The 26,723-nt window shown below is 42.2% G+C and overlaps 1 protein-coding gene and 1 pseudogene across 7 annotated transcripts in view; both read left to right on the forward strand.

The window, feature by feature from the left end:
• GOLM1 (golgi membrane protein 1) overlaps positions 1-26,723 on the forward strand; it is a 75,720-nt gene that overhangs the window by 1,473 nt on the left and 47,524 nt on the right. For 5 of the 7 annotated variants that reach the window (XM_054255174.2, XM_054255177.2, XM_035303402.3 and 2 more), the window contains exons 2-3: positions 23,171-23,320; positions 24,902-25,081. In XM_054255174.2, coding sequence (XP_054111149.1) covers positions 23,192-23,320; positions 24,902-25,081 — 309 coding nt within the window. In that variant the 5' untranslated portion in view covers positions 23,171-23,191. The remainder of the gene's footprint in view (positions 1-23,170; positions 23,321-24,901; positions 25,082-26,723) is intronic. The other 2 variants (XM_035303419.3, XM_002742772.7) reach the window with 1 other exon arrangement.
• LOC144581825 (acyl carrier protein, mitochondrial pseudogene) lies at positions 19,687-20,491 on the forward strand (annotated as a pseudogene).

Below are 26,723 nucleotides of genomic sequence, written 5' to 3' on the forward strand. Positions count from 1 at the left end.
TTTTTAAGAAGCAAAATGCGAAGAATATCAATTTTGATGAGTATTTTTTTAGCAGAATTTAAGATTTTTTTTTTTTTTTTTTCCGAAGGAAAGAAAAAGAGAAAGAAAGGGGGAGAGAGAATAGGAGTCTTGTTCTATTGCCCAGGCTGGAATGCAATCTAAAAATAGGTATTAAAAACCTCTTTCATGCCGTTAATTGTACTTAACAGTGGAGACAGGAAGGAATAAGGGAAGAAAATAACAAACAGGTAACCAATATTTCATTTAAGACTGTGAAATGCTATGCAAATGCTGAAGAGTGATTTACTTCCAATTATGTGGTCGCTTTCAAAATAGGTGTAATGTGATACTGAGAAAAATGTATGTTCTGTGGACCTGGTGTGAAGAATTCTATATTCACTGAGTTTACCTGTTCCAGGTCTGAGTTCAAATCATAGATGTTCTTGTTAATTTTCTATCTCGTTGATCAGTGGAATATTAACAGTGTGGTGTCAAAGTCTCCCGCTATTACTGTGCGGGAGTCCAAGTCTCTTTATAAGTCATTAAGAACTTATGTATCTGGGTGTTCCTATATTGGGTGCATATATGTCTATGATCATTGACTACTGTTGTTGCATTGATCCTTTTACCGTTATATAATGTCCTTTGTTTCTTTTAGTCTTTGTTACTATTAAAGTCTATTTTGTCAGAGACAAAAGTTGCAACTCCTGATTTTTTTTCTCTCCATTTGATTGATAGGTCTTCCATCAATCCTTTGTTTTGAGTCTTTGTGTGTCCTTGCTTATAAGATGGATCTGGGTACAGCTTACTGATGGGTTTTGACTTTTTATTCAATTTGCCTGTCTGTGTCTTTGGGGCATTTAATTCATTTTAATTTAGGATTAATATTGATATTTGTGAGTTTAATATTGTCGTTTAATGCTAGCTGGCTATTTTTCCCGTTAGTTGATAGAGATTCTTCATTATGGAGATACTCTTTACCTTTTGGTAAGTTTTTGGGATGACTGATACTGGTTGTTCCTTTCTGTGTATAGTGCTTCTTTCAGAAGCTCTTGTAAAGCAGGCCTGGTGGTAATGAAATCTCTGAGTGCTTGCTTGTTCGTGAAAAATTTTATTTTTCTTTCATTTATGAAGCTTAGTTTGGCTGGATTTGAGATTCTGGGTTGAAAATTCTTTTTGAGGATATCGAATATTGCCCCCCACTCTCTTGTAGTTTGTAGGGTTTCTGCTGAGCTATCTGCTGTGAGTCTGATAGGCTTCCCTTTATGGGTAACCTGACCTTTCTCTCTAGCTGCCCTTAGAATTTTCTCCTTTATTTGAACCCTGGTGAATCTAATGATTATGTGTCTTGGGGTTGCTCTACTTGAGGAATACCTTTGTGGTGTTCTCTGTATTACCTGGAGTTGAGTATTGTCCTGCGTTACTAGGTTAGGAAAGTTTTCCTGAATAGTATTCTGAAGAGTATTTTCGAGCTTGGATTCATTCTCTTCATGACATTCAGGTACACCTATCAAACGTAGATTAGGTCTTTTCACATAATCCCATATTTATTGGAGACTTTGCTCATTCCTTTTTACTCTTTCTTCTCTAATCTTGTCTTCTCGTTTCATTTCATTAAGTTGGTCTTCAACCTCTGATATCCTTTCTTCTGCTTAATCAATTAGACTATTAAAACCTGTGCATACTTTGCAGCGTTCTCGTATTGTATTCTTCAGTTCCATTAATTCACTTATATTCCTCCCTAAATTGTCTATTCTTGTTAGGATTTAGTCAGACTTTTTTCAAGGTTCTTAGTTTCTTTAAATTGGGCTAGAATATGTTCTTTTAACTCACGGAAGTTTCTGATTATCCGCCTTCTGAAGCCCGATTCTGTTAATGGGATGTACTCCTTCTCCACCAGGCCTTGTTCCCTTGTTGATGAGGCACTATGATTCCCTTGTAGAGGGAGAGGCATTCTGATTTTGGGTATTTTCAGCCTTTTGATGCTGGTTTCTTCCCATCATTGTAAATTTATCCACCTGTCGTCTTCGTAATTACCGACTTTCTAATTAGGTCTCTGAGTGGACGTCCAACTTGTTGGTTCCCAATGCCTGAATCTGAGCAACCCACTGCACCGGCTAAAACAGCGGCATTAAGATTCATGGTGCTTTTCTGCCCAGGAATCTCCGGCCTGGCTTCCTTCTTGAGTCCCTTTTTCAATCAGCTGAATAGGCGACTCTGCCTTCCCGGAGCTCCAAATGTTGACCAAAAGGGGACCCAGTCCCGTTTACGCTGCACTGAGAACCGCCACGCCGGCCACAAGAGTTATGCTGGCAACCTGTGGGGCTCCTCTGCTGGGAATCTCCTGGTCTGTGAGCAACAAAAATTCATCTGAAAGTGTGGCGTTCTCTCGTTCTTTGTGCTTTCGTTGGGAGCTACAATCCTGAGCTGCTAGTAATCAGCCATCTTGGATCTCTCTCAAGAAATCTTATATTTGAAATACCATAATGATGCTGGGCAATTTCAGATGTCCCATAGCCAGATATGCAAAACTAAACTTGTGTGACTTTCACGGTTTTGAGGTTTCCTTTGTCTGATTTGGGGTCCTTAGGCCCTCCATTATGCAAATTATTGAGGAACATTTCTAGGCCTGGATTAGTGAGGTGTGCAATCACCTGATGAAGTATTTAGCAGTGCTTGAGTGGCTTTGTTTAGCTTGTGGCTATCAGATTGGCTCAATTCTCACAGTTTTAGTATTTCTGAATTTTGGAGGGCATTGGCCAATCTCGTCGGTTTTTGTGGGTCTCCAAAGGCATCCTGGCTTCTTCCAGTTGTGTTATAAAAGATGAAGCTAAGCTCATGCTATTGGAAAGAATACTTTTACTTTCTTTCCAAATAGAAACTAGCAACTTGCTAAGACTTACTGTTCTTAGGCCAGACACTCAATTCTTAAGGTGTCTGTGAACAAAAAGAAATTGAATTCTTAGGATGTTTTAAAGAGGTTAGCTTTTAAGACATACTTTATTCTCCTATGGAGAGGTTATCCAATTTTCACTTTAAAAAAAAAAGTTTGTTTTACACAAAAATGAAAGAAATAAGAGGAAAGGAGTGCTGAGGGTAGGGCCAGGAGATTGTGGTGACTTGGATATGAGGGGCTAAGGATACCATCTGCTTCCTAATTGCTGATTTAGGTCCAGTTATTGATGGGAAATGAAAAGATTTTGCATTGACATTCCACTCGATTTTGCTGCTGCTGCTGCTGCTGTTGAAGGTGGGGCAGAAACAGCAGTTAGGCCTGGGGCTACCCTTATACATTTGGCCACCTTCCCCAGGAGGGAGGGAACTGTTACCCTTATCCTGTGCAAGTGCGAGCTGGCTTTCTGCATTGGAACTACAAAGGGTGGAACCTGGGGAAAATGCCTCTGTGTGGACCAGTGGGGAGGGTGGAAGCATCACTTTAGGCAGGTGCGCTGAGCAGGAGACAGGTGTCAGTTGATGGGCACTGTTGGTGAAAGGGAGCTTGAGGTACAGCGCCTTTTCTCAAAGGACCTGGGGTGGTCATTGTGGTGGGGTGTGGGGGGGGGGTGTTCTGTGCCTTTGGCTTAAATTCTGCAGCGTTATTACTGTTTTTTTCTTTAAAAAAAAAAAAGTTGCCCCATGAAAAAAGATACATTTTTCAGTGACCTAATGTGAGAAATAACCTCTGTAATTGGGATTTTCTTTAAAGCACTTCTATTTTTGTACAACAAAACAAGTTTTTAAACATTTGTAAATAAATAAAAAAAAAGTAGAAGGAATGGTCCTATATACTTTTGCTTTCATCTTAGAAAAAGGTGAATATTTCACTTGCTCCCCAAAAACTGTTCTTAAAGATCATGGTTTTCTGGACTTTTCAAGTTATTGATGAAGTTACATTAAAAAGGGAGACTTGTCCCCAAATCTCCGAAGTGTTTCTTAAATCTCCAGAGAGTGTTTCCTTTCCTTCACATAGATATTTCTCACACTTTCAGGAAAAAAAGTCCATGCCTTCTCAGATTTTAACATTTTGATCTTACTTTCCTTTAAAACCTTTAAGTGTTTTGTTAATAGGGGTTCCCCTTGCTAAGATTTTGAAGATTAATTAGTGCCTGACAGAAAACAATACATATATAAATACTGTATGATTACAGTTGTTGATACTGTAATTTGCTATTGTTTCTCAACTTTTTTTGATGTTTCTCATTAGTAATAAAACTTTTTTAAACACTCTCCTGTATGTGCATTTGTTTCTTATTTATAAATTACATGTATTTGTTGTTATAATTATATTGTATCTCAAGGCCCAATATACACATAGGGCTGGATTCATTGTTAATAACATTAGAGGTGGAATCCCTGTTTTAAATACTTTCTCTTAACTTTAAGTATTTTGGGCCTGTGTCTTGTCAGATCTGATTACATCACCGTAGTTTCTACTTCATGATGTATGTGATGGAAGGCTTTCTCAGTACAGAGCTTTGCCAGCCATGGCCTTATGCTCTCCTGTGTTTGCATTTATTAGTAAACAGATCTCTGATTTGGTAGGTCGGGGGTGGGCCACAAAATTTACATTTCTGACCCATTCCGAGGTGATGCTGATGCTGCTAATACGGGGACCACACTTTAAGAAACATTGAACTACAGCAGGAATTGATAACCTGTTTCTGAAAAGGGCCAGATACTGTTGTAGGCATTGCAGACCCTATGGTCTCTGTCACAGTTACTCAGCTCTGCTGTTATAGCTCAATCCCACAGAAAATGTATAAATGAATGGGCATAGTTGTGTTCCAGTAAAACTTTATGGATACCGAAGCTTTAGTTTCATGTAATTTTCATGTGTCATGAGATATTCTTTTATTTCCAAACCAAAAAAAAAAAACCCTATCTATTGAGCAATTATGTGGTGTGTGCTGTATTGTCATTGTAATTTTTAATCCTAACAACAAAAGGTTTTACAAATGTGAAGTCTCATATGACTGCATCCTAGAACTTGGGGATAATTGTAAGCCTACTTCAATGGACTTTTACAAGGATTGAATAAGATACAGAGAGATTGTACAACTCACCAAAATTTAGGTAGATAATAAAGCTAGGATTGAAACTCCATTTGGCCTGCCCCCATCAATGCTTTTTTCCTAAGCCACACTGCCTCAGCAGTACCAGTAAGGAAACATTTAACATATAGCTAAACTGACATCTAATATCACTTCATGGCATCCAGATTCTCCAAGGACAACTGAACCAGGAGTCCCCTGCCAGGTCAGTCTCCATCCCTCTATCAGTAGGTCTGTGTGGGGCTTGGGGAACACTGCAAGTTTCAGCTGGTTCTCAGTTCTCCTTGGTTTTCAGTCCTGCCGGGCTCTTTTGGGTCTTCTGCATGTACGTATAATCTTCTAGCCAGCCAGGAATATGTGGAGAATTTATCTCAGCCCTTTGTAGTTGTAGCACTCGCTCATGAAATATTATTTTAACTTTTTCAATCATTGAAAATGTAAAAACTGGCTAGGTGCGGTGGCTCATTCCTGTAATCCCAGCACTTTGGAAGGCTGAAGTGGGCGGATCACTTGAAGTCAGCAGTTTGAGACCAGCCTGGCCAACATGGTGAAACCCCATCTCTACTTAAAAAAAAAAAACAAAAAACAAAAATTAGCTGGGCATGATGGCATGCATCTATAATCCCAGCGACCTGGGAGGTTGAGGCATGTGAATCGCTTGAACCCAGGACGCAGAGGTTACAGTGAGCTGAGATTGTGCGACTGACTGCATTCCAGCCTGGGTGACAGAGCGAGACTTTGTCTCAAAAAAAAAAACTTAAGAACTATTTTGCTGGGCATGGTGGCTCACGCCTATAAGCCCAGCACTTTGGGAGGCCGAGGCTGGTGAATCATGAGGTCAAGAGATCGAGACCATCCTGGTCAACATGGTGAAACCCCGTCTCTACTAAAAATACAAAAATTAGCTGGGCATGGTGGTGCATGCCTGTAGTCCCAGCTACTTGGGAAGCTGAGGTGGGAGAATTGCTTGAACCCAGGAGGCGGAGGTTGCAGTGAGCCAAGATCATGCCATTGCACTCCAGCCTGAGTAACAAGAGCGAAACTCCATCTCAAAAAAAAACAAACTATTTTTAATTTGTGGGCAGTGTACAAAAAATGGATGGCTGGCAGGATTGGGCTCTTGGGCTGAGTTTGTGACTGCTGAATTCAAGGAAAAATTGAGCTACCAAAATGTATTCTTTTTTAAAAATAATTTTTTATAGAGACAGGGTCTCCTATTGGTCTCAAATTCCTGGGCTTAAGTGATCCTCCTACCTCAGCCTCCCAAAGTGCTGGGATTGCAGACATGAGCCACCATGTTGGCCCCAGGATATATTCTTGATGGTAGGTGGCCTTTCTTCAGAAAATTTCAAAACAGGAAGAATTCGGTTCCCTTGTTCATTTTCACTCATCTGCCTCGCTTTTTGGTGTTTCTACCACCTAACACTATACATTCATTTTAAAAGCTTTAGTCTTTAGATACTGTTGGCTTCCAGCATTGGGAAAAAGATGGTGTTCATTTTGGGGAAGTGAGAGGAAGAGATTCTGTATTTCCTGGTAAGTTTTTAAAGTAATTTAAGCAGAACACAGTGACCTTAGTCATGTAATCCCAATGGGTTAGAGGCAGAGTTGACAAACTTTTTCTAAACGGTCAGATGGTAAATGTTTAGTCCTCATAAGACCCAGTGGGCAGGGTTGGTCTGTGGGTAGGTCTCTGTCTCAGCTATTAAGTTCTACTTTGTAATCAGAAAGCCGCTATAGGCAGTATTTATGGCTGTGTACAGTAAAACTTTAAAAAAACAGGCCCAGATAGAGCCTGTGGGCCCAAGTTTGCTCACCCCTGGGTTAGAGATATTCTCGGAACAGGGTGGAATGTTTCCAAACCATCAGAAAACTTGGTGACTGATTTCTTTCCGGACTCCAGGGCTGCGCTGGTGTGTGCTCAGGTGTGCTTGCTCATTGCAGTGACTTCCTGCTGAGCCGCTCTGCGTGGACTTTCAGGCAGGGCCGTTCCTCTGAGAAGGAGTAGAGGTGTGGCTCCACCACTCTTTGGAGAACCCCAGTTTCTACACTGGTTGACGTTGGTCAAACATGCTAATTTGATCTGATTGCTCCCATATATTTACTTTTCTGATTAAAAGCCCTGTTGTATAGAAATAAGGAAATACTAAAATGGTAATATTTAACTAGGCAGGTCAAGGAGCTCGTGCATTTGGCATGTTGTCCATTTTCATATGCCTTTTCTTTCTTTTTAAAAAAGTAATTAGAAGTTTTTGTGAAATTACATTTTGTCTTACAAGCAAATAATAATTTTAACCAATAGGTTTAAATTTTAAATTAATTAAACCAGTAGGTAAAAATATGCAGTTTTTTCTTTTCTGATTTATCAAGTGATTTATTTTTTTTTGACAGTCTCACTCTGTCACCCAGGCTGGAATGCAGTGACATGATCTCGGCTCACTGCAACCTCCGTTTTTTGGGTTCAAGCAATTCTCATGCGTTAGCCTCCCAAGTAGCTGGGATTACAGGTATGTGCCACCACACCCAACTAATTTTTTGTTTTTGTTTTTTTTTTTTTTTTTTTGAGATGATGTCTTGTTCTGTCGCCCAGGCTGGAGTACAGTGGTGCAGTCTCAGCTGATTGTAACCTCTGCCTTCTGAGTTCAAGCAATTCTCTTGCCTCAGCCTCCCGAGTAGCTGGGATTACAGGTGCACGCCAGCACACCTGGCTAATTTTTATAGGTTTAGTAGAGACAGGGTTTTGACATGTTGGCCAGGCTGGTCTTGAACTCCTGGCCTCAGGTGATCTGCCTGCTTTGGCCTTCCATAGTTCTGGGATTACAGGCGTGAACCACTGTACACACCCAGCCTATCAAGTGATTTTTAATGCAAAAGCACACAACTTGTTTTTATTTCAGGGAAGCCTGAAGTCTCACAGAGTTTAGCTGATTAAAGTTAATCATTTTCAGTATGTTGGATGCTTAAAATCAAGTATGAGAAAAAAATATTCTGAAGCTTAAATGAAAATGAATATTAAATTAATACATTTGTTGGATATAGTATATCACCCACTTCTATCTCATCCCTGATCCACATAAATTCTAAGGTGGGAGAAGGGAGAGTGTCTGATGTATTTGACTACTGTAAACTCTGCCTCTGAGTTCCTGCCCTTGGCCTTCGTCAATCTTGATAATTTCTCACCAGTATCTGTCCCTCATGATCCAGCAGCAAGGGTTTCTACAGTCCTGGAAGCCAGTGAGGAAGTGCCTTGCAGGCCTGAAGGCTCATCGTGTTACCTCCTTTCCTTGTGTCACTGCTTACATGGGCAGCCCTGCTCCCATTGGGGGCCCAGGGCTCTCCTAAGAGTGCTGTCTAGACAGCTGCTTACCTTCCTGACCAGCCAAGCACTGGGTCACAGTGAGGGGCTTCCAGAACTGTATGACTTCCAGGACTGTTTGAGGTTTGGCTTCCTTAAACCTTTTTCATAATATGTTCCTGGTCTGGGACATCCACTACTGAAGTGGCATCCATAGGTCAGCCCCAGGTAATGGCAGTTACCGCTGTTTTAGTTGGTGGCAGACTCAGGAGGAGGAAAGAGGAGGGCTGGTTACTATCAAGTAGAATGGTTATGAAAGGAAAACATACATCACTGTTTCCCCATAAAATGGAAAAAAATTGAAAATAGAAATGATCTGTAATACATCTTTCCATCCCTAATAATTATCAACATTTATTGAACAATAACCATCTGCCAAATGTAGCATATGGTTACATGTAGCATATTCACTTAACTCTGAATCCTCATAAAAAGCATGTGAGGAGGACAGTGAGGCACAGGCAGGACCTATGTCCCCTGAGTCGTGGAGCCAGGGTTAGACATGGCTGTGGGGTTCCAGTCTGTGCTCTTAACACCACCCTGAGGTGCCTGATGTGAATATAGCACCTGACTCATGGTAGCTGCTCAATACATTTTTTATTAGCTGTCTAAAGGAAAGAGAACACCCCTTGAAGTGAGAATTGAATTTACCTCTGCTTTGAAACTTAGAGTAGACCCCACCTACTGACTTAATATCTGCTGGAATAACAAAAGCTCTTGCAAGGGTCATATCTAAAAGTATTTTGTAAACCAGGCATGGCAGTGTGTGCCTATGGTCCCAGCTTCTTGGAGACTGTGGCGTGAGGATTGCTTGGTCCCAGGAGTTCAAGGCTGCAGTGAGCCATGATCGTACCACTGCACTTGTGCCTGGGTGACAAAGCAAGATTCCACCTCTTTAGAAAAAAGTATATCATTAGAGAATTTAGTACATAACAAAGATAGTTGTTCAAAGCAGTAGGTAAAAATAGATTATTCAGTAAAGGGCACTGGAAGAACTGGCTTGTCACTACAGGGGAAAAAACCCTGCATTCTTTGTATTTCCTTTTTTTTTTTTCCTTTTTGTTTTTTGTGTTTCCTTACTCCTTACATCAAAAAGGAATTTCAAATGGATGAACAATTTAAATGTAAATATGAAACTGTATCTTGGAAACAAATGTGGGTGTGTTTATAAACTTAGAGTAGGAAATGTCCTTCTAAATTTAACAACAATTGAGAACTAATAAAAGATTGACAAGATTAGGTTATTTAAAACAACAACAGGGTGTCTGGCAAGATGGTTGAATAGGAACAGCTCTGGTCTGCAGCTCCCAGTGAGATCAACACAGAAGACCAGTGATTTCTGCATTTCCAACTGAGGTATCTGGCTTATCTCATTGGTACAGGTTAGACAGTGGGTGCAGCCCATGCACGGAAGGTGAGCAGAAGCAGGGTGGGGCATTGCCTCACCTGGGAAGTGCAAGAGGTTGGGGAATGCCCTCCCCTAGCCACGGGAAGCTGTGAGGGACCATGCCATGAGGGATGGCACATTCTGGCCTACATACTACACTTTTTCCATGTTCTTCGCAACCCACAGACCAAGATTCCCCCAGGTGCTTCTGCCACCAGGGCCCTGGGTTTCAAGCACAAAACTGGGAGGCCGTTTGGGTAAACGCTGAGCTTAGCTCCAGGAGTTTTTTTTTTTTTTCCCATACCTCCATGGTGCCTGGAACACCAGTGAGACAGAACTGTTCACTCCCTTGGAAAGGAGGCTGAAGCCAGGGAGCCAAGTGGTCTTCCTCAGTGAATCCCACCCCCAGGGAGCCCAGCAAGCCAAGATCCACTTGTTTGAAAATCTTCCTGCCAGAACAACAGTCTGAAGTCAACCTAGGACACTCCAGCTTGGTGGGGGGAGGGGCGTCCACCATTACTGAGGCTTGAGTAGGTGGTTTTCCCCTCAAGTGTAAACAAAGCCTATGAGAAGCTTGAACTGGGTGGAGCCCACCGCAGTTTGGCAAAGCTGCTGTAGTCAGACTGCCTCTGTAGATTCTTCCTCATTGAGCAGGGCATCTTTGAAAGTAAAGCAGCAGCCCCATTCAAGGGCTTATAGATAAAAACTCCCATCTCCCTGGAGCAGAGCACCTGGGGGAAGAGGTGGCTGTGGGTGCAGCTTCAGCAGGCTTAAATGTTCCTGCCTGCTGGCTCTGAAGAGAGCAATGGATCTCCCAGCATGGCACTTCAGATCTGCTAATGGACAGACTCCCTCTTCAAGTGGGTCCCTGACCCCCATGCCTTCTGACTGGGCGATACCTCCCAGTAGGGGTCAAATAGACACCTCACATAGGAGAGCTCTGGCTGATATCTGGCCAATACTCCTCTGGGACAAAGTGTCCCAGGGAAGGAACAGGCAACAGTCTTTGCTGTTTTGCAGCCTCTGCTGATGATAACCAGGCAAACAGAATCTGGAGTGGACTTTGTACAAATCTGCAGCAGAGGGGCCTGTTGAAGGAAGACTACCAAATGGAAAGGAATAGCATCAACATCAACAAAAAGGATGTCCACACAGAAACCCCATCTGAAGGTCACCAGCATCAAAGACAAAAGCTTGATAAATCCATGAAGATAAGGAAAAACCAAGCGCAAAAAAGCTGAAAATTCCAAAAATCAGAACACTTATTCTACTCCAAAGGATCACAACTCCTTGCCAGCAAGAGAACAAAACTGGACAGGGAATGAGTTTGATGAACTGATGGAAGTAAGCTTCTGAAGATGGGTAATAACAAAGTCTTCCGAGTTAAAGGAGCATATTCTAACCCAATGCAAGGAAGCTAAGAACCTTGAAAAAAGGTTAGAGGAATTGCTAACTAGAATAACTGGTTTAGAGAAGAACATAAATGACCTGATAGAGCTTAAAAACACAGCACGAGAACTTCATGAAGCATACACAAGTATCAATAGCCAAATCAATGAGGTGGAGAAAGGATATCAGAGATTGAAGATCAACTTAATGAAATAAAGCTCAAAGACAAGATTGGAGAAAAATAATGAAAAGGAATGGACAAAGCCTCCAAGAAATATGGGACTATGTGAAAAGACCAAACCTGTGTTTGATTGGTATGCCTGAAAGTGATGGGGAGAATGGAACCAAGTTGGAAAACACTCTTAAGCATATTATCCAGGAGAACTTTCCCAACCTAGCAAGACAGGCCAAGATTCAAATTCAGGAAATACAGAAAACACCGCAAAGATACTCCTTGAGAAGAGCAACCCCAAGACACATAATTTTCAGATTTACCAAGGTTGAAATGAAGGAAAAAATGTTAAAGGCAGCCAGAGAGAAAGGTTGGGTTACCCACAAAGTGAAGCGCATCAGACTAACAATGGATATCTCTGTAGAAACTCTACAAGCCAGAAGACAGTGGGGACCAATATTCAACATTCTTAAAGAAAAATATTTTCAACTGGGCATGATAGCTCACACCTATAATCCCAGCACTTTGGGAGGCTGAGGCAGGCGGATCGCCTGAGGTCAGGAGTTTGAGACCAGCCTGACCAACATGGAGAGACCCCATCTATACTAAAAATACAAAATTCGCTGGGTGTGATAGCACATGCCTGTAGTCCCAGCTACTCAGGAAGCTGAGGCAGGAGAATTGCTTGAAGCTAGTAGGCAGAGGTTGCAGTCAGCTGAGATTGTGCCATTGTACTCCAGCCTGGGCAACAAGAGTGAAACTCTGATTTAAAAAAAAAAAAATTATAACCCAAAATTTTATATCCAGTCAAACTAAGCTTCAAAAGTGAAGGAGAAATAAAATCCTTTACAGACAAGCAAATGCTGAGAGATTTTGTCACCACCAGGCCTGCTTTACAAGAGCTCCTGAAGGAAGCACTAAATATGAAAAGGGAAAAACTGGTACTAGCCACTCCAAAAACATATGAAATTGTAAAGACCATTGACACTATGAAGAAACTGCATCAACTTATGGGCAGAATAACCAGCTAGTATCATAATGACAGGATCAAATTCACATGTAACAATATCAACCTTAAATGTAAACGGGCTGAATGCCCCCAGTTAAAAGACACAGACTGGCAAGTTGGATAAAGAGTCAAGACCCATCAGTGTGCTGTATTCAGGAGCCCCATCTCATGTGCAAACACACACACAGGCTCAAAATGCAGGGATGGAGGAAGATTTACCAAGCAAATGGAAAGCAAAAAAAAGCAGGGGTTGCAATCCTAGTCTCTTATCAGACTTATCAAACAGACTTTAAACAAAGATCAAAAAAGATAAAGAAAGACATTATATAATGGTAAAGGGATCAATGTAACAAGAAGAGCTAACTATCCTAAATATATATGCAACCCAATAAAGGAGCACCCAGATTCATAAAGCAAGTTCTTAGAGATCTACAAAGAGACTTAGACTTTCACACAATAATAGTGGGAGACTTTAACACCCCACATCAATATTAGATCAATGAGACAGAAAATTAACAAGGATATTCAGGACTTAAACTCAGCTCTGGACCAAGTGGATCTAATAGACATCTGTAGAACTCTCCACCTCAAATCAACAGAATATAGATTCTTCTCAGCACTACATCACACCTATTCTAAAACTGACCACATAATTTCAGGTAAAACACTCCTCAGCAAATGCAAAAGAATGGAAATCATAACAGTCCTGTCAGACCACAGGGCAGTCAAATTAGAACTCAGGATAAAGAAACTGAAAACAGCACAACTACATAGAAACTGAACAACCTGCTCCTGAATGACTACTGGGTAAATAATGAAATTAAGGCAGAAATACATAAGTTATTTGAAATCAGTGAGAACAAAGATACAATGTACCAGAATCTCTGGGACACAGCTAAAGCAGTGTTTAGAGGGAAATTTATAGCACTGAATGCCCACAGAAGAAAGCAGGAAAGATCGAAAATTGACACCCTAACATTACAAATAAAAGAACTAGAGAAGTAAGAGCAAACAACTTCAGAAGCTAGAAGGCAAGAAATAACTAAGATCATCCCAGCACTTTGGGAGGCCGAGGTGGGTAGACCATGAGGTCAAGAGATTGAGGCCATCCTGGTCAACATGGTGAAGCCCTGTCTCTACTAAAAATATAACAAATTAGCTGGGCATGGTGGTGCATGCCTGTAATCCCAGCTACTCAGGAGACTGAGGCAGGAGAATTGCCTGAACCTGGGAGGCGGAGGTTGCAGTGAGCCGAGATCACGCCATTGCACTCCAGCCTGGGTAACGAGAGCGAAACTCCATCTCAAAAAAACAAAACAAAAAAAAACCTAAGATCAGAGCAGAACTGAAGGAGATAGACACACGAAAAACCCTTCATGAAAATCAGTGAATCCAGGAGCTGGTTTTTTGAAAACATTAACAAAATAGACTGCTAGCCAGACTAATAAGAAAAGAGATAAGTATCAAATAGACACAATAAAAAATGATAAAGGGGAGATCACCACTGATCTGACAGAAATACAGACTACCATCAGAGAATACTACAAACATCTCTATGCAAATAAACTAGAAAATCTAGAAGAAATGGATAAATTTCTGGACACATACACCCTCTCAAGATTAAACCAGGAAGAAGTCAAATTCCTGAATAGACCAATAACAAGTTTTGAAATTGAGGCAGTAATTAATAGCCTACCTACCAAAAAAAGCCAAGGACCAGATAGATTCACAGCTGAATTCTACCAGAGTTACAAAGAGGAGCTCGTACCATTCCTATGAAACTTCTAAACAATAAAAAAAGAGGGACTCCTCCCTAACTCATTTTATGAGGCCAGCATCATCCTGATACCAAAATCTGGCAGAGACACAACAAAACAAGAAAATTTCAGGCCAATATCCCTGGTGAACATCAATGCAAAAATCCTCAATAAAATACTAGCAAACTGAATCCAGCAGCACCCTAAAAGCTTATCCACCATAATCAAGTTGGCTTCATCCCTCGAATGCAAGACTGGTTCAACATATGCAAATCAATGAACGTAATCTATCATGTAAACAGAACCAATGACAAAAACCGCATGGTTTTCTCAATAGATGCAGAAAAGGCCTTCAATAAAATTCAACACCCCTTCATGCTAAAAACTCTCAATAAATTAGATATTGATAGAATAAAGCTCAAAATAAGAGCTATTTATGACAAACCCACAGCTGGTGTCATACTGAATGGGCAAAAGCTGGAAGCATTCTTTTTGAAAACTAGCACAAGACAAGGATGCCCTCTCTCACCACTACTATTCAACATGGTATTGGACATCCTGGCAATTGGCAAGGGAAAGAAAACGTATTCAAATAGGAAGAGAGGAAGTCATATTGTCTCTGATTACAGATGACATGATTGTATATTTAGAAAACTCCATCATCTCAGCCCAAAATCTCCGTAAGCTGATAAGCAACTTCAGCAAAGTCTCAGGATACAAAATTAATGTGTAAAAATCACAAGCATTCCTATACATCAATAATAGAGAGCCAAATTACCAGTGAACTCCCATTCACAGTTGCTATAAAGAAAGTAAAATACCTAGGAATATAACTTAGAAGGGATGTGAAGGACCTCTTCAAGGAGAACTAGAAACTACTGCCCAAATAAACAAGAGAGGACACAAACAAATGGAAAAACATACCATGCTCATGGATAAGAAGAATCAATATTGTGAAAATGGCCAAACTGCCCAAAGTGGTTTATAGATTCAGTGCTATCCTCATCAAGCTACCATTGATTTTTTTCACAAAATTAGGAAAAGAACTACTTAAAATTGGCCGGCACAGTGGCTCAAGCCTGTAATCCCAGCACTTTGGGAGGCCGAGGCGGCTGGATCATGAGGTCAAGAGATCGAGACCATCCTGGTCAGCATGGTGGAACCCTGTCTCTACTAAGAATACAAAAAAAGATTAGCTGGGCATTGTGGTGCGTTCCTGTTATCCTGGCTGCTTGGGTGGCTGAGGCAGGGGAATTGCCGGAACCCAGGAGGTGGAGGTTGTGGTCAGCCGAGATCGCACCATTGCACTCCAGCCTGGGTAACAAGAGTGAAACTCTGTCTCAAAAAAAAAAAAAAAACTACTTAAAATTTCACATGGAACCAAAAAAAGAGTCCTTATAGCCAAGACAATCCTAAACAAAAAGAACAAAGCTGGAAGCATCTTGCTACCTGACTTATACTACAAGGCTACAGTAACCAAAACAGCATGATACTCGTACCAAAACAAATACATAGACCAATGTAACAGAACAGAGGCCTCAGAAATAATGCCAGACATCTACAACCATCTGATCTTTGACAAACTTGACAAAACAAGCAATGGGGAAAGGATTCCCTATTTAATAAATGGTGTTGGGAAAACTGGCTAGCCATATGCAGAAAACTGAAACTGGACCCCTTCCTTATACCTTAAACAAAAATTAACTGAAGATGGATTAAAGACTTAAACGTAATACCTAAAACCATAAAAACCCTAGAAGAAAACCTAGGCAGTATCATTCAGGACATAGACATGCACAAAAACTTCATGACTGAAACACCAAATGCAACGGCAACAAAAGTCAAAATTGACAAATGGGATCTAATTAAAAAGCTTCTGCACAGCAAAAGAAACTATTCTTAGAGTGAACAGACAACCTACAAAATGGGAGAAAATCTTTGCAATCTGTTCAACTGACAAAGGGCTAATATTCAGAATCTACAAAGCACTTAAACAAATTTACAAGAAAAAAAGCAACACCATCAAAAAGTGGCTAAAGGATATAAACAGACACTCTCAAAGGAAGACATTTATATGGCCAACAAACATGGAAAAAAGCTTATTATCACTGTTCATTAGAGAAATGAAGCATTTCATGCCAGTTAGAATGGCGATCAGTAAAAAGTCAGGAAACAACAGATGCTGGAGAGGATGTGGAGAAGTGGGAACACTTCTACACTGTTGGAGTATAGTGTAGTATACTCCACTATAGTGTAGTATGGTGCAACCATTGTGGAAGACTGTGGCGATTCCTCACGAATCTAGAACCAGAAATTCCATTTGACCCAGCAATCCCATTACTGGGTATTTACCCAAAGGATTAAAAATTATTCTGTAAAGACACATGCACATGTATATTTGTTGCAGCACTGTTCACAATACCAAAGACTTGGAAACATCCCAAATGCCCATCAATGATAGACTGAATAAAGAAAATGTGGCACATACGTACCATGGAATACTATGCAGCCATAAAACAGATGAGTTCGTGTCCTTTGCAGGGACATGGATGAAGCTAGAAAACATTATTCTCAGCAAACCAACACAGGAACAGAACACCAAACACCACATGTTCTCACTCATAAGTGGGGGTTGAACCATGAGAACATAGGGACACAGGGAGGGGAACATCACACACTGGGGCCTGTTAGGGGCTGGACGCTAGAGGAGGGATGGCATTAGTAGAAATATGTAATGTAGATGACAGGTTGATGGGTGCAGCAAATTACCATGGCACATGTATACCTATATAACAAATCTGCATGTTCTGTACATGTATCCCAGAACTTAAAGTATATTGAAAAAAAAAAAAAAAGTAGAACCTTCGAAAAAAAAAAAAGTTTGGGTAAAAATTCTAAAGTAAAATAATGGATGAAGAATTGAAAAAACATTATTAGCATGAAAGACCAAAGATTGGTTTACCTTTAACATACAAAGAACTCTTAACAAATCAGTAAGATGAACACCCCAGTTTAAAATTGGGCAAAGAACCTGAAAAGGCATTTCACCAAAATGAACATGCAGATGGCCAATAAATGAGAAGATGCTCATTTGTACTTACAATTAATGTCCTTTAAAATATCACTAATGAGATCGTCAGCCATTATAAAGTTTGTTTTCTATGTTACATCAAAAAACAGACATTCTCCTACTGCTGTAGGAGATTGTGATTTAAAACCTCTATATGAAAAGAAGGAAATTTGTAAAATGTTAATATTTAACTAGAAGGTTCAGTGGGCTCATGCATTTGACAGGTTGGACCTGCTTTGGATATGGTAAGATCTATCAAATAATTTTTAATATAATTTAGGCTTATGTAAGGGTGGGAAAAATAGTCCATATAGTTCCTTTATACCCTTTACCCTGTTTCCCCTTAACCACAGAATTTATCAAAATTAAGAGGTAAACCTTGGCACTATCTTTTTTTTTCTTTCTTCTTTTTGAGACAGAGTTTCACTCCATTGCCAGGTGCCAGGCTGGAGTGCAGTGGCAGTATCTTGGCTCACTGCAACCTCCGCCTCCCAGGTTCAAGCAGTTCTCCTGCCTCAGACCCCAAGTAGCTGGGACTACAGGCACATACCACCATGCCCAGCTAATTTTTGTATTTTTAGTAGAGATGGAGTTTCACCATGTTGGCCAGGATGGTCTTGATCTCTTGACCTCATGATCTGCCCACCTCAGCCTCCCTAAGTGCTGGGATTACAGGTGTGAGCCACCGTGCCTGGCCTGGCGCTATCTTTTTAACCGTGCTGGCCAAGTGTTTTATAGAATGTCCCACAATTTGACTTCCTCTGAATTTTCTCCTGATAAAATTGAGGTTATGCATTCCTGGCAGGAGACATAAAGGTGCTGTGCCCTCCTAGAGCGGCGTATCAGGGGGTACATGATGTCGATGTGCCTCATTACCAGTGATACCAAGCTTGATCACGTGGCTAAGGTGGCATCTGCCAGGATTCTTCATGTAGTGGAACTGTTTTTCCCTTTGTAATTTGCCAACTATTTTGGAAGAGGGAAGCTCTGTCAATATTAAAAACATGTTTTTGACCCAGAAATAGATCTCACAGAAATGTGATTGATTTAATCTCCTGCAAAATGGGGGTGATAATGCCCCCAAAGCTGATATAAGCCCCTGTGTTGGGCATCGTCTCACAGTAGTAAGCTCGCAGTTGGTTCATCTCAAGCCTTTTGAGGCCAGCTAGGTTTGGAACTCAGGACTCTTCAGAATTCAGATAAAATGGGGTGTTTATTATATATTATGTGAGAGCCCCAGGAGGAGTTAGGACAGCAACCCATTCTCAAACACTTATCTTTCTGCAGAGAAATGTATGAGTATTCACATGAAGGGAAGAAGATAAAAGACTTTAAATAAATAGCTTCAGATAAGTTCTGATCAGACATTGATCTGAGTTCAGGTTTTGTTGTTGGAAAGTTTTTAATAATCTCTTTGAGTTTTTAGAGACCATTTTGGATTTCAAAGTTGTGAATAAGGTACCGTCCACATAGGTAAAAGTTTGTAAACACAGAGATGGGTGCACAGTTGACCTTCCGTATCCATGGGTTGCACATCTGCAGATTCAACCAGCTGTTGTTCAAAATGTAGTTAAGCCCAGCCAGGCATGGTGGCTCATGACTGTAATCCCAGCACTTTGGGAGGCTGAGGCAGGCGGATCACTTGAGGCAGAGAGTTCAAGACCAGCCTGGCCAACATGTGAAACTCTGTCTCTACTAAAAATACAAAAAAAATTAGCTGGGTGTGGTGGCAGGTACCTGTAATCCCAGCTACTCAGGAGGCTGAGGTGGGAGAATCCCTTGAACCTAGGAGGCAGAGGTTGCAGTGAGCCAAGTTTGTGCCACTGCACTCCAGCCTGGATGATGGAGCAAGACTCTGTCTCAGACAAACAAAAAAATATATAGTTAGGCCTGCAGTGGTTGCATCAGTATTGAACGTGTATAGATTTTGCCATTAGTTCCTAAACATATGGCTTAACAGCTAATTACTTAGCATTTACATTGTGCTAAACATTATAAGTAATCTAGACATGGTTTAAAGCTTAGAGGAGGATGTGCCTGGGTTGTATGCAAATACTGCCATTTTATGTAAAGGGCTTGAACATCCTTGGCTTTTGGTGTCCTCAGGGGGTCCTGGAACCAGTCCCCAGTGAATACTGATGAACAGCTGTGTAAGGCTGTTTATGGTAGCATTGTTGGAAATAAGACTGGAAAACCTTGAATATTTCTCTGCAGGAGATCGGTTAAGTAAAGCTTGGCACACAGTGGTCCCCTATTCAGCCCTTTGAAAAGAATGGAGCAAACCATAATGTGCTACTGAAAAAGGGGGCCAAGATGTGTTACTAAGCATATCCAGAATGGTATGAATGGTGTGATCTTGTTTGGATTAAAATAAATATATTGATGCATATATATGTATCAAGAAACATCTAGAATTACATCTAGAAATGTCTAGAATAGCAGCTATACATATGAATCACCTGGGGAGGTTAAAAAATACCAATAGCAGTGCAACCTGGGTCGGCGTAGCCATGACGTCTCGTGTCCTTTCCTCCTGTGTCCGCCGCCTACCGGCGGCCTTCGCGCCGCTGCCCCCCGGGTCTCCATGCTGTTTGCCGCCCAGCCTTTCAGCACCGCTCTGTGCTCCGCGGGGATCCGGACGAGGCCCCAGCCTTCGCAGCGGCCTCGGTGTTCGCGCAGGTTCCGGGTAGAGTTACACAGTTGTGCCGCTAGTATTGCGAAGCGACCCCTTTGACATTAGAGGGCATCCAGGACCGTGTTCTTTACGTATTGAAACTCTATGACAAGATTGACCCAGAGAAGCTTTCTGTAAATTCTCATTTTATGAAAGACATGGGCTTAGTTTGGACCAAGTGGAGATTATCATGGCCATGGAAGACGAATTTGGGTTTGAAATTCCTGATTTAGATGCGGAAAAGTTAATGTGTCCACAAGAAATTGTGGATTACATTGCAGATAAGAGGATGTATATGAATAAAGTATCAGACCCTTTAGCTTTGTTGAGAGAGGACACAGATGATACTGACGAATGTCTGGCAGTGAGGACACAGTTTGGCATTATTGCTGGCTCTGGCAGAGTAATTCTGAGGGACTTGTATTTAAATTGTGTAAGTGTTTTTCTCTTTGAAAATAAATCTATAAAAAAAATACCAGTATCTGGGCCTTGTCCTAGACCCCTTTGAATTAGAAATGCAGGGGTGGGGGCCAGGTGTGAGGACTCACGTCTGTAATCCCAGCACTTTGGGAGGCTGAGGTGGGAGGATCACTGAGCTCAGGAGTTTGAGACCAGCTTGGGCAACAGAGCGAGACCTCATCTCTACAAAAATAGAAAAAATTAGCTGGGCATGGTGGAGCACAGCTGTAGTCCCAGCTACTTGGGAAGCTGAGGTGGGAGAATCTCTTGAGCCCAGGAAGTTGAGGCTGCAGTGAGCTAGGATCACACCAACAGGCAGCTCTGTCAGCCTGGGTGAGAGAGTGAGACCCTGTCTCAAAAAAAAGGAAAGAAATCAAGTGGTGGAGCCCAGGTATTCATATTTTAAAAAGTGTTCCAGGTGATGTTGGTGCCCTTTGAGTGTTGAGGACCACTGGAATAGAAGGACCCAGATGTTAGAAAATGGGATCCCATTCTTTTGAAGTAGGATGAGGGTGATGTAATTTATACTTTGTTTTTGGAAACCGAGTCTCCCTCTGTCGCCCAGGCTGAAGTGCAGTGGTATGATCTTGGCTCACTGCCACCTCCACCTCCGGGGTTCAAGTGATTCTCTTGCCTCAGCCTCCTGAGTAGCTGGAACTGCAGGTGTATGCCATCATGCCTGGCTGATTTTTGTATTTTTAGTAAAAATGGGGTTTCACCATGTTGGCCAGGCTGGTCTCAAGTTCCTGACCTCAGACCACCCACCTGCCTCGGCCTCCCTAAGTGCTAGGATTACAGTTATGAGCCACTGCACCCAGCCAATTTATACTGTGTGTAGTTTCCCATTATTCCTTAGCAAAAGCCATTTGGAAAAGTCCTCACCACCCCCTGTTATGTTTTTATTTTTATATTTTTAAAAAAAGGTTAAGGCTGGGTGCAGTGGCTCATAGTTGGAATCCCAGTACTTTGAGAGGCCCAGATGGGAGGATCACTTGAGGTCAGGAGTTTGAGGCTGGTGTAGGCAATAGTGAGACCCTGTCTGTACAAAATTTTTTTTTAAAAATTAGCTGGGCATGGTGGCCCATGCCTGTAGTCCCAGCTACCTGAGAGGTTGAGGCAGGAGGATCGTTTGAGCCCAAGAGTTTGAGGCTTCAGTGAGTCATGATTGTGCCACTGTACTCCAGCCTGGGCGATAGAGACCCTGTCTCTAGAATAAATAAAAAAAAAATTTTAAAAAGTTTACGAGTCAAAAAAGACTTTTGCAATCAAAATGAGATGTGATAGGACAGTGGAGACACAGCAGATCTGTAGAATCTTCTAGAAGTTTTCTATTTCTGAGCTTATGCTCTTTGAGTATATTCAGTGCTTCCTGATATCAACTGTTAATTGAAAGAAAAACATTGTTTCCCCGTTCATCCTGAGAGGCCAGAAGCTGGTCAGAATTTCCACCCATGGTAATTCTGGGGGTGCTTTATTTTAGATGATTCTGCTAGATTGCTTCTTTATTCCTGGGCAGACCCCCACACTAGTAGCTAGATGTTAAGAAAGGAAGCCTTTTAATGACTTGGAGAGAGCCCTCTCACTTGAAGAGACTATAGGGTTAGGTTCAGCTCGCCCTTGTTCTCACTGGTGAGAATTGTGTTTTGCAGGTGACTCCTTGGTGGTCTCTTCTCCCCTCCCATCCCTCGTCTTTCTCCCCACCTTCCGCTTCCCTTTCCTCTTCTGTTGCTAGACACTCCGGTGTGAAAGGCTCTCTGTAGAGCTCAGAGAGGCGGTTGCAGTGAAACCGCTCTCACTCTGATAAGGTTCTGTTTTATCTGGCTCAGCAAAAGCCGTTTGGAAGAGTACACTTTCCTTGTTCCTGGAGACCTGTGCTTGCATCCAGCCAGACCTGGCTTTGAATTGAAGCCCATTAACAACACTGATGGCGTCTTTCTTCTAAGCTGAATGTATTTTTGTGCACTTTGTAGCTGTCACACAGAGGCACTGTTTTTCCTCACATGAGGCATACAGTGTAGCAGTTGCACAGATATGGTCCCTAAAGTGAGAAACTAATGTTTGAAGGACAAGGTGCTCTAATTTGGCATGGAGTGAATGCCTCGTTTCCACCTCAAAGCCTAAGATGGAACACATTTTTCCCAGTGACTTCAGGCAGATGGCACACCTCCCACTTCTGTTTCATGCCACGAAGGAAGAGACACTTCTATAGCCAGGGCTTTGCCTGCATAGTGATATACACGGTGGGGAGTTCACATTCACCTCCAGAATGGGTTTCCTGCTTTGCTTGAGAAATGCTTTAATTGGGTGTCATTCATAATCGTGTCAAAGGGTAAAAAAACCCTTGTTTGGAATCAAATCAAAAAGCTCTCTCTGAGAAGTAATGAGGAATATACTCTTTCTAATGTGATGTGGAAGCACTTAAAATATATTATTGCTGTTTACAGAAATGATTACTTCTCAAACATTGCTGCTTACAGAAATGATTAATTCTAAAACTATGTCAGGAAGGTGAGTGTGGTAATGATTTTAGAGGGGAGGAATCTGAAATGTAAGATATATCCTCCCTTGCCTAAAGTCTCAAGCTAGTCTGTGACAGGTTTTGGGGCGATGCCTGCCCCGCTGAGCCTGTCCTGGGAGCTGGACACACTGCCCTGGGTGCACAACACCATGGGCTCTGTGTGTGCCGTTCACATGCTCTTCTCCCTCAACAGCTTTGCCATCAAGGAGAAGATGCCGGCCCATGCTGCCTTGCAGGATGCCTTTCCTCTTGGTTGTAAGGATGACACTGTCTGCTTTGGAGACGATTACACTAATATTGAGGCTTATTTATTTGCTTTTGCTTGGCAGATTTTCAGTGCTGATTTTGAGATGATGGGCTTGGGAAACGGGCGTCGCAGCATGAAGTCGCCGCCCCTCGTGCTGGCTGCCCTGGTGGCCTGCGTCATCGTCTTGGGCTTCAACTACTGGATTGCTAGCTCCCGGAGCGTGGATCTCCAGGTGTCTTGTTTTGTTTATTGTTACGTTTATTTTATGTTTTTGTTTGTTTATTTTGTTATAATGGGGTTCAAGGGGTTTGCTGTTTATTGCTAGCCAAGGGGTTTTGCGAAGGGCATATGCTGGAAGGTGAGTTTAGGCTCTGCACACACCCCCAGCCCTGGGCCAGACTCTGGGCAGCTCTGCTTTGGGTGGCAGAGGCCCCCTCTGTGGTTATGTAGGATTGCGGTTGTGGTATCCCTCCCTGCCTTTCCTGTGAGTTAATAGCCTTCGTTTGAACTACTGGGGTAGTTCTGGGAAGACAGCTTGCTTACGTACGCTGGCCACAGCCTGTTGTTTGTGGTCCTCCAGTGCACAAGATATGGAAGAGCAGTATTGCTCTTGGAAGAGCACTTCGTGCTTGGATTATGCGTGTAAGAAATATGTCTTCATGATTTAATGATGATAATTTTAACTATCTCATTTACTGTTGCCAGCCGTAGGTCAGGTACAGTGCTGAGCAGTGACAAAGATGCTCCTCTTGATCGAGGTTTAGTTGGGCTCCTCTGAGCCACCTTCTTGACTAGGCCTCGATCTTGGCCCCTGCCAACTCCCTCTCCCTGTCTTTGGCCTGCCCTGCCCAGTCTTAGCAAAGGATCCTGCTATGCCATCCTTCTACCTGTGATACTTGACCAAGTTCCTCATCCCTATCCTTGCTGTCTAAGTCCTTCGCCTGCATTTGGCAAGAATCTTGTTAGGGCAGTTTTGCAAGAATCCCCCTCCTCTGAGGGAGATTTCCATCCACTGACTCCCCCGACTGTGCTCGTTAGCTATAAATCCCCAGCTGTCTTGGATGTGTTCAGAGTTGAGCACAATTTCCCTCTCCTATTGAAATCGTTTTGAATAGTCTTTCTTTCAGCATTTTAATAAGTGTCTGAATAATTTCTCTTTAACAGTACTTTACACAAATTATCTCCTTTTGTGCACAAACCCTATAAGCTTGGGATTTTACTCTCCTCATTTCACAGGGGTCAGACTGACCAAAAGGAGGTTGAAGTGGAGCAGGGATTCCACCTGCATGGGCTTAGCCATGCACCCCAGCCCCTCTGCGCTCTGCCCTGCTGTCACACTTACCCTCCTGGGCTTGTACTCCCGGTGTGTCAGCTTCTACAGGAGCCCCTGTTTGCTGGGGAGATGGGCTCTGGTTGTCTGGAGTTGGAGAACTGAAGCTGTTTTCAGATATTGTGTCTGCTAAATAGTTGTTAAGCGATTTATTAGCAGAGAAGAACTAAATATTTGAGGACCATTTCATGCCAGGTAAAGCATGAGGCATTCTATGCACTTAGCACATTTAAGTCTAACAAAAACCCAGTGGGGAGTGTGTCAGTGCACAGAGCCTTCCTTCACTTGCACTGACAGAGACCATTTCTTTGGAAGAACCTGCTCCAGCTTCTACACAGTTGACTTAAAATACAGAGCTGTGGGCACTTGTTTGTGTGAGGCTGCTGCTGGCTCTGGGCCTCAGGGTGGTCTTTGTAGAGCGTGGTCCAAGCTCTGTGGGTGACTTGACTTGGCATTGGCCCTGACGTCGAGGTTTTCTTGTAGACGCGGATCATGGAGCTGGAAGGCAGGGTCCGTAGGGCAGCCGCAGAGAGAGGTGCCGTGGAACTGAAGAAGAACGAGTTCCAGGGAGAGCTGGAGAAGCAGCGGGAGCAGCTTGACAAAATCCAGTCCAGCCACAACTTCCAGCTGGAGAGTGTCAACAAGCTGTACCAGGACGAAAAGGCAAGGCCTGCTTTGTTTCCTCTCAGCTCTCTTCTAAAGGACAGTGTCTACATTGTCTGTTTCTTCTAGGTGGGAGGATGGGCAGGAGGCTGGGTTTAGATTTATGTAATTATGCGGAAAGAGCCTGTCAATCAAGATTTGGGCATTCTCCCCCTTTCCCCCTCCAAGTCCCTGACTGGCTTGCAGTGAAGCCTTTTGCAATGGTGATAAACAGGAGAAATGCAGAACGAACTCAGATTCTTCCTCCTATTGGCTTTTTTCCCCCTCCTATTGGTTTTTTTCCTCCCGCTTTCTACAAACATGTATTAAATACCTACTCTGCGCCAGGCCTGTGCAAGTGCTTATATCTCAAAGAGAAATGACATTTGTGCCCTTCAGCTATCTCACGGAGGACAGCAGAGGAGAGGAAGAGTCTCTACTGAATACTGACAGAGAAAGTAGGGGACTTGGGCATTGGCTCTTAAGCTAAGAAAAAAAACCAACAAAACCTGCATAGAGTAAAAGGGGGCTTCCTTTTAATTAAAATATCTAAGCTTTATGTGTCACGTTTTCTGGTTTTCTTACGCAGGAATATATGACTATATTAAATTGTGTTTTTTCTATGTGTGGTACAAAAGAAAATAATTTTAAAAATTGTGTAACTATGTGAGTTACTAATATCTCCTATATCAAAGTGCATCAACTCATGGCCACTTACTAACTAGAAAAATTGGGCTTTTTTTTTTTTTTTGAGACAGAGTTTCACGGCTGTTGCCCAGGCTGGAGTGCAATTGCATGATCTTGGCTCACTGCAACCTCCAACTCCTGTGTTCAAGTGTTTCTCCTGCCTCAGCCTCCCAAGTAGCCGGGACTATAGGCATGCGCCACCATCCCTGGCTAATTTTTTATATTTTTAGTACAGATGGGGTTTCACTGTGTCGGTCATGTTGGTCTTGAACTCCTGACCTTAGGTGATCCACCCACCTAGGCCTCCCAAAGTGCTGAGATGACAGGCGTGAGCCACCTCGCCTTGCCGGAAAAATTTGGCTTTTATAATGCATGGCCCTCTGTCTCTGGAGTGGCTAATTTATTGGAAGAAGGTTGTAGCTCAACTTCTGTTATCTTGAATTGTCTCAGAAAATGAATTATTTCCAGGGAGGGCTCAGACTTTTCTTGCATAACTAATTTAAACTGCAAGAAGTACTTTTTTAATTTGCAGAGTACTTTCCTATATTTGCAAACTCATATTTCTTCTCCGGGAATTGTTCATAATGTTGTCGTAATAAAGTGCTTCTTTATGTTTCTTCCCTTTTCTTATTGGTGAGAGATGCTGTCTGAGCTCCAGAAAACCCTTTTAACCTCATCTCTCAAAAACAAGGAAATCAAAAAGAGCATCAAATAGCTTTTTGAAAGTGAGTCTGTTTTCCCAGTTTTTCTTTTTTAGAATGTGCAATATAAATGTCTTTTCATTTTGGTGAGCAAGGGTGGGTTCTCACCTCAAACCTTAGCTGCAGGAGGATTTTAGCTGTGGTTTGGTGGTGGGAGGCATGGAAAGTCTGAATCAAGAGGACTTGGGTTCAAAGTTTCCTCAGCTGTGTGATTTGAGGCAAGTCACTTAAATCCTCTGGATCTATTTTCTCAACTGTCAAGTGGAAATAATAAT

This window comes from Callithrix jacchus, chromosome 1, assembly GCF_049354715.1.
Source record: "Callithrix jacchus isolate 240 chromosome 1, calJac240_pri, whole genome shotgun sequence".
In the NCBI taxonomy this organism is placed as follows: Eukaryota; Metazoa; Chordata; class Mammalia; order Primates; family Cebidae; genus Callithrix; species Callithrix jacchus.